Genomic DNA, 9,126 nt, shown 5'->3' with positions numbered 1-9,126 from the left:
CCCAGCAGCATATAGCATTTCTATTACATTGGCCGATCAATGCCAGAACTAGTCATAATTTAATTGTTCCAAACCCTACTTGTTGTTCTATATAACAGAGATACACTCACCCACAAATGCAGTTAAGTACCATACTTAATTACAAACAAATGTATATTTGGTTATCTCATTTACGAGAGTCAAACTCTAACATTGTCTAACCAATTAAAAACACTACCGGGCTTAACTAAATCTAGTTGTTTGTGGTTGTTGATTTTACCTTACTATGACCATCTGGGCTATATTTGAGGGAGAAGCTTCCAAGTCTCAAGGAAGGAGAGGAGTCATGAATTTATGTGTGGGAGGGCCAACATAGAAACAAAAAACAAATCATTAACCTTAAAAATGTATGGTAAAAATTTGAAAGACAGAAAATGATTATATTTTTAATCATGTAACAAAATAAAGATTGCATCTGAAATTAACCAAAGTTTGGAGGTAGATATGTGGCACCAATTTTTTTACACAATTTTTAACACACGTTTGGAGTTCATTCCGTAATATATTTAATGATTGGAACCGTCCATTTTTTAGAACATCATTCATAGATCATCCTAAAATTAGACAAATCTAAAACCATTTAGACATTTTGTAGTGAAGAAAATAGGCGGATACAACTTTACAAAGAAACAATAAACACTTAATCCAATGGTCATATAATTTTAGATTTGAATGATTTTTGGTAGACATGGTCTTGGAGGAAAGACCTAAAAGGTAGACAGTCTGGATTGTTGAAATACAATACTAACTGGCCCCCCAAATATATGGGTAAAAAATATTATATAAAAAAGCAATGCGACAAATCCGCCTCCAAAAAATTTTGTTGTAAACATCTTTCACAAACTCATATCTTATGCAAACGAAAAAAAACCTTCATATTGGATAAAACACAAGAAAGAAAATATATAAGCAATGAATTCCAATTCTTTCATTCAGGCAAATAAGTTAGTTCAAAGTCACGTTTCTAATGCCCACAAGCGCCTGTATTGTATAGAGATGTAAACCAAATACGAAGAGTACATATCCCCAACCTTTTATATCTTGTGGGAGGGCCACAAGTATTATTCTTCTACGAAATCATTTCCTAAAACTTACGGTTTAGCTTTGGCTCCGCCAGTGATTAAGACTAAGCAACATCACTCAAAGATTTTATATATGTGGGACGCCGAATTTGATTCCAACAATATATATAGAGCTTAAGCTAGCATATATTATAATATGATATTAGGCAGGTGGTGGTGTCTGTGCATGCCGACAACATCCCGGATGGCAATTGTCCAAGAGGATGATCCGGTGGTGGTGCATGCCGGCGACATCCCTCCCATCGTCAGCTTCCGCGGCTTCTCCCGCCAGTTCTACAAAGAAACCAAAAAGCTATGGTACCTTGCTGGCCCAGCCATCTTCACTTCCCTTAGCCAATATTCCATAGGCGCCATCACACAGATCTTCGCCGGCCATGTGGGCACCTTAGAGCTTGCCACCGTATCTGTCGAAAACTCTGTCATAGCCGGTTTCTCTTTCGGTTTTATGGTTCGTACCCTCACCATGCATCCATTATACCATAATCAACATATATACATTTATTTGGAATTGTTATTAACACTTCAAAAAATATATTTTATATTTATTGGCATTCAAAAAAATTATTTTACACTTCATACTTTCTATGATTAAAAAGTAAAATACACTTGTAGAGTGTAGAATATGATTTTTAAAATGCTAATAACAATTCTCATATTCCTTCTATTTTGTTGAATATATACTTATAAAATACTAGTCACATACCAAATATGATAAATTTACAATATAACGTTAGGATACTGCTAAGGAGACCAACTTTTTAAACTAAATTTCTAAACCAAATTTGATGTCACCAATAAAAAAACAAACACGTTAATCAATAGTTGAGTAGTAATCTAATCATCAACTACCATTCATTTGGTTTTAAAGGTCTCCCTACCATTACCGTCGTGTAAAATTATCTTAAGTTTGTATCTATTTTTTTTATTAAAAAACATATTGACTTGTATATTGAAATTTTATTGAAGTATGGCATGGGGAGTGCGCTTGAGACGTTGTGCGGGCAAGCGTTCGGAGCAGGGCAGCTGGACATGTTAGGAATCTACATGCAGAGGTCGTGGGTGATCCTCAACGCCACCGCCGTACTGCTCTCCTTTCTTTACATTTTTGCAGAGCAACTACTCAAAATGATAGGGCAGCCCGATGACATATCGAAGGCGGCGGGACAGTTCGCGATATGGATGATACCACAACTGTTCGCCTACGCCATGAACTTCCCGCTAGCCAAGTTCTTGCAGTCGCAGAGCAAGATCATGGTCATGGCAGCGATATCCGCAGTGGCTTTGGTCTTGCACACGTTGTTCAGCTGGCTTTTGACGCTCAAACTCGGGTGGGGACTGGTGGGCGCCGCCGTCGTGCTCAACACGTCCTGGTGGTTCATAGTTTTGGCTCAGTTGGTTTATATATTTTCTGGGACATGTGGTCGAGCTTGGGCTGGGTTCTCGTGGAAGGCCTTTCATAATCTTTGGGATTTTGTTAAGTTGTCTATGGCTTCTGGAATCATGCTCTGGTAGACTAGCTAAATTCAATTCTAAATTATTTTTGACAATTATTTCAAAATGCTGAGATATATTAATTTTTCATAAAAAATAAAGGAGATATGATCAAAATTGTTCATTATATACTCACTATGTAAAGATTATTTCTACAAAAAATCAATTAAAACCGAAGTTGTTTAGTCAATCAATTATAGCAAATAAATAGACGGTTCGTAATAAGTTTGTTATTATGAGGGTGATTCAAATTTAAAATGCAAAAAATATGCACTGCTCTAACTAACTTGATTATACTTACATATGCAAATCTCATATAAAGTTGTTAGTCAAAGGTTGAGATCATGATTGACGTAACATTATGGCTTAAGCTATACGTGTTTAGTGTCAAATTGACCTTTGTCTTTTTGGTATTACATTGAATATAGAATCTATATATATATAAAGGAATATATCAAAAACATTGCATATAGATTCTTGTCCAATTGCTCTTTTTGTTTGGTAAAGAAATGTTGTTTCCATTATTTGTATGCAAAATATTATTTCCAAAGTTAAATGCTCTTTCAGGAATAATGTAAAGCTTTTGCACAAATTTTATTCATGATACTATATTATATATGTAATCAACCCTAAAAGTAATAATTTGTGGTATAATTTATAGGGGTGTAATATCCACACACTCCATTTTACTTCTCACACATTTTTTTAATTTTCGGCCGTCGGATCAGATGAATTGAAGAAAATCAACGGACAGAAATTATCAAGGGGTGTGTGAGAAGTAAAATGGAGTGTGTGGATAGCACACCCCTAATTTATATTCAAGGGTTTTACAAATTGAATAAGCTCATTTGATTTTATTTTGTTAAATCTTGTGCAGTTTGGAATGTTGGTACTTTATGGCACTAGTTCTTTTTGCTGGGTATCTGAAGAATGCGAGGGTTTCTGTGGATGGCATGTCCATATGGTGAGTAGTTTCTTCTTCTGCTATTTTGTTACGCATTCGGGTTAGTTTTAAGACACATTGGCAAGCCTTGTTTGCATAGCATATATGGTAAAAATATAGAAATCTTGAACTATGTTTTGAAACTTTTGAGATAACACCAACTCCAAAAATTCCGAGAACTCCAAAGATTTTGATTAATTCACAATTAGAAAGAAATTTTGTTTCAGAAATTTAACAGATTAGAATCGGAGATCATGCTCTCGATTCCATCAGTTTGAAATCACCCCGTACTGAGACTCTTAGAAATAGATCATGGACCAACCACCAGCAAAAAATCCCAATTAGGACCTGCATATTGTAAGCATTATGTAAATTCTTTAAGCAAGTGCATATTCTAGAAAATGAGAGATCTAAAGAAGTTATGAATCCAAATCCTCTTTCCCTAGCCCAATCAGTGAGTCGTGAGCGCTAAAAAGTTATATTGGCTCAACCGAAATGTGGTGAAAAGGACTTGGTGCATAAACATATTTCCTTTTTGTTTTAATATTTCTTCAGGTTTTTTTTTTTTGGCCAAATGTTTCATTTTGGCATATACGTTGTTCATTATCTTAAATTTCAAGTAGACGGGCCATGGACCCACTCCAACAACACCGATATTGTCCCCACTTGGTCACCTGCTCAATCCGTCAGGTGTGGGGCTTTAATACAAAAAGTCTCCCCTAAATTCGTAAGGTGTGGGGTTTTAATACAAAAAGTCTCGGTGTTAGTTAGAGTGGGGTAATTCTATTTAAAAGGCTTGTTCTCAAGCCTTTTGGCCGATATGGGACAAAGGAATTCTAACACTCCCCCACACGTGAGACCCCATTTTATGGGTCACACTTGAAGTTCCACACATCGGCAACCATGTGGAGCCAAGCCGGGGCTCACCCATTCGAGTGGGGAATGAGGACCCATCCATTCACATGGCATCTCTTGGCTTACGTGGAGTCAAGTTGGGGCTCACCCATTCACGCAGGGTCAAAGGGGACCCACTCGTTCATGTGGCAGTGCGGCCCGTCCCCTGGCTTTGATACCATCTAAAATTTCAGGTAGAGTGGGGTAATTCTATTTAAAAGGCTTGTTCTCAAGCCTTTTGGCCGATATGGGACAAAGGAATTCTAACACTCCCCCACACGTGAGACCCCATTTTATGGGTCACACTTAAAGTTCCACACATCAGCAACCATGTGGAGCCAAGCCGGTGCTCACCCATTCGAGCGGGGAATGAGGACCCACCCATTCACATGGCATCTCTTGGCTTACGTGGAGCTAAGTTGGGGCTCACCCATTCACGCAGGGTCAAAGGGGACCCACTCGTTCATGTGGCAGTACGGCCCGTCCCCTGGCTTTGATACCATTTAAAATTTCAGGTAGACGGGTCATGGGCCACTCTAACAACACCGATACTGTCTCCACTTGACCACCTGCTCAATCCGTTAGGTGTGGGGTTTTAATACAAAAGGCATCAGTGTTAGTTAGAGTGGGTAATTCTATTTAAAGGACTTATTCTCAAACCTTCTGGGTGATGTGGAACAGAGGAATTCTAACACATTAATTATGCAGTTTGAACATATTCGGATGGACGTTCATGGCAGCTCTTGGCATGACCACAGCTATAAGGTCAGTCGTTCAGTCCCACATCCACACTAAATACATATCAAACCGATCTTCCTAACTTTTAAAAAAACATAAAAAATCTTAATATGAAATGCAATCTTTATCACTTTGTAGTGTGAGAGTGTCTAATGAACTAGGCGCAGCTCACCCAAGAACGGCAAAGTTCTCGTTAGTAGTGGCCGTGGTGACTTCGTTTTTTATTGGCGTTGCTCTCTCACTAGCACTCATCATCACCCGGGACATATATCCGTCTTTGTTTTCAAGCGATCTGGCGGTGAAAGCTCTCGTGAAGCATCTCACCCCATTGCTGGCGACCTGCATTGTTATAAACAGCATTCAACCAGTTCTCTCCGGGGTTGCCATTGGAGCAGGATGGCAAGCTGTAGTGGGTTATGTGAACATAGTATGCTACTATGTATTTGGGGTTCCCTTGGGCCTAATCATGGGTTACAAGCTTCACGGGGGTGTTAAGGTGAGTTTTCGCAAACTGACCTAACCAACAGCTGCTTCCATTCTAGTTTTTATATTTCAAGTGGTAAGGTAAATATATATTGATAATTTCCAGGGTATTTGGACTGGAATGCTGTTGGGGACAGTCCTTCAAACTTGTATCCTTTTTTCGATGATTTGTAAAACCAGCTGGAACAAAGAGGTAACTATGGAGGTTGATCGAATATTCTGGTCTGTCCAGTAATAAAAACATAAGTTGAGAGTAATTTGTAATTATATTGCAGGCATCCATAGCTGAAGACAGGATAAGGAAATGGGGAGGGCAAATAGAATCGAAAGAGAACAGAGGAGGCTATACAGATTCACAAAACAACAACGGTGGTCATAAAGATTTGGAAAAGAACGGAGACCATACAGATTCGAAAGGAAACGGCATAGAAAATTGAAGTTAAAAGATCAAACAACATTCAGAAATTGATAAAGATCACTCGCAATCATGAAGGAAAGACAAGAGAGCCATTCCCAGAGATTGAGTTATAAATAAAAGGGGTTTTTTAACTTTCGGCCTTCAAGGAGATTAAAATTCAATAAAAATCTGTTGGTAGATTGAATATTGATTTTAGTCATCTAATGTGTATTTAATTCAAATTTATATTATATTTTTGTTTTAATATTTTATAGATATCTTATTTAATGTCATTACATTAATGGCGTGTTTACATAACCGCAATGAAAATATGAAGAATTGAATTGAGGAGGAGTTGGAATAAAGAGAAGTCAGAATCAGATTCCTCTTTAAACTGTTTACTTAAATGTTCTGGAATTGAAATAGAAATTACACTAATTTCATAAAATTGTTTGTTAATTCAACATAATCGGAATATAAACTAGTATGATTACTCAAATACCCTTATCCCAAATCAAATATTTTATATAATTTTTTTAATAAAATTTGATATAATATATAATAGTAAGAAAAAAAATTAAATTGCTTTTTTATTTCATAGACAGATTAAAATGCTTTTGTTTATTTATTTTTATAAATTTAAGTATTTACTTTAATATTTAAATTTTCTTGCTCAAATTGTAGTTTCTTCTCTTCGGCATATGCATTCCTGATTCCTTCACCCTCATGGAGGCTGGAATTCAAATACCTCATCTATTCAGGGAATCCCACTCCTCCAATTTCAGGTGGGGTCCACCACACTATTGATTCCCCTGTATTTAGTAAACACCAGAGTAATCTGTAATCGGAATTTAATTCCCTTTTTTGAGTCACATTACCCTTACATAAATGCGCTCTAAAATTTAAATTTATTATTATACACATTTTAATTCATTAATTTAATTTTACTTCTTCTAATTAGTGTACTTAAACTTCCGTATCATAATATATTTTACTAAATTAGTGTACCGAAATGTCTGTAGCTAAATATATTGTAGTGAATTAGTGGCACATAAGATAATATGCAAAAACATAAGTGTACCGAAAAATTCAGTACCTAAATATATGATACTAAACTAGTGTACCAAAATATCGGTACCTAAATATATTATACTAAACTAGTGTACTGAAATGTCTGTACCTAAACATAATATACTAACCTAGTGTACCGAAATATTCGTACCTAAATATATTGTAATGAATTAGTGACACATGAGAAAATATGCAAAAACATAAGTGTACCGAAAAATTTGTACGAAAATATTTTCTTATATAAAATACTTACCATATTAAGAATTGAAATTTATAATATTTTCATAAAATTATAAATAAAAAAGAGAGACGTTCTCAATACATACGCTGACATTAAATAGAGTCTATGAACTAAAATAAATTTTTAATCTTGTATAAGACATTTTACTAAACTTCATCTTATTGAAATATTAAAATTTAGTTTTCTATAAATAAAATCGAGTTATGTATATGCCAGCCTCATACAGTATAAAGAAAGAATGAACTCAAAGAGTGTTTGGATGCCAGGTGGCATTCTTCTATTGGTCCGTCAATAGCAGATACTTTTACTTGTATTTTCCTTACTGTGGGTCAATCATTTGTGAAATTTGTGAAATTTGTAACCTTAGTTAGTTGTTAGTTGGGTTATTGTAAATCGTGGTTAGTTGTTTGTCGTCAATCGGTTGGATGAGCTGAGAGATAAGCTTTATAGCTATCCATTGTAACTTTGCTCATTAGTGAAAGAATTTGCATCTATTTTTCTTGTTCAATAAAAGTTGAAGTTTCTTGTAATTAGAGTCAAGGTTGATTTAGGTCTTATCAAGAAGGAGGGCTACATATGGGGAAAGGTTGTGATTCTGTGAATCCTATATGGCAATGGAAGTCGACAATGAAAACAGTTGATAAATGAAATCTTATGTTAATATTCTTTATAGTTTTATGTCTTTGGATGAACTAGGGCTCCAATATGGCGATAGCCCAACCATAGCATTTGTTTTGTCCACATGAAATTGTGTAATTAGGACTAGGGACTTAATCCAAACAAAAAAATTGAAATAATAATTTCAGTAAAGGGAAAATTAATAGAAAATCGAACTGATTTTTTCGGTTAACGAAAATTCGAGAAAGCTAAAAAAGTTTCGGTATTCAGTCGGTTTTGGTTAACCAATTTTTGCATATTTCTTGTCCAATGTCGCCAGTCCACCACCCCAAGACGCTAGCCATTTTTCTAGATCGAGCGTGTCACATTCTGGTCCGGGTCCCCACCACATCTCGGGCTCAACTCCGCCGTAGCACGATATTGTCCGATTTGGGCCTTGACCACGCCTTCACGGTTTTGTTTCTAGAAACTCACACGAGAACTTCCCAGCGGGTCACCCATCTTAGGATTACTCTCGCGCGAACTCGCTTAACTTCGGAGTTCCAATGGAATCCGAAGCTAGTGAGTTCCCAAAAGGCCTTGTGCTAGGTAGATATGAGAATATACATATAAGGCTTACATGATCCACTCCCCTGGGCGATGTGGGATGTAATAAAACGTCAGTTCTAGTCTGAAGCAGGTGGTGTCACACCCCCGATCCCGAAGTACGTCCAGGTTCGACACGTGATGTCACCAAATACCCGTATCTCTAACATACCCCGCCTCTAGGAAATGGCAAAACACAACTTAAGATCCAACTGCGCAACAATTCTTCATAGACTTTATGGCTGCATCTAACATCCTCGTTAGACTGCCTACGCACCCTAAATAGGGATCAAACCATTCGTAGTTCATTATTCACTACATTAGAACATTCATCACATAACTCGTTATGTCCCAACAATATACCACAATGCATATCATGCAATATTTCAAAGAACAAACGACGAAGCACAATCATACTCTCTAGCCATATTTATCGACAAGTCTAATCATAACAATAACAATGATATCTAACAAAAGCCATAATTCAGTTCTCATCCAAGTGATCCAATGATGTACGCATTCAACAAGAGTAATCAACCATGAG

The 9,126-nt window shown here is 36.5% G+C and overlaps 1 protein-coding gene across 1 annotated transcript; it reads left to right on the top strand.

Annotated features, from left to right (window-relative positions):
* The first annotated feature begins 1,077 nt into the window (after positions 1 to 1,077).
* LOC126608006 (protein DETOXIFICATION 29-like) lies at positions 1,078 to 6,360 on the top strand. Its single transcript, XM_050275745.1, has 7 exons — positions 1,078 to 1,569; positions 2,088 to 2,629; positions 3,490 to 3,576; positions 5,158 to 5,214; positions 5,326 to 5,683; positions 5,777 to 5,863; positions 5,946 to 6,360. The coding sequence occupies exons 1-7, from the start codon at positions 1,258 to 1,260 to the stop codon at positions 6,105 to 6,107; spliced, it is 1,605 nt and encodes a 534-aa protein (XP_050131702.1). The 5' UTR covers positions 1,078 to 1,257; the 3' UTR covers positions 6,108 to 6,360.
* The last annotated feature ends 2,766 nt before the right edge of the window (positions 6,361 to 9,126 follow it).

Source organism: Malus sylvestris, chromosome 16, assembly GCF_916048215.2.
Source record: "Malus sylvestris chromosome 16, drMalSylv7.2, whole genome shotgun sequence".
In the NCBI taxonomy this organism is placed as follows: Eukaryota; Viridiplantae; Streptophyta; class Magnoliopsida; order Rosales; family Rosaceae; genus Malus; species Malus sylvestris.
This window is presented reverse-complemented; position numbering and strand designations above follow the sequence as displayed.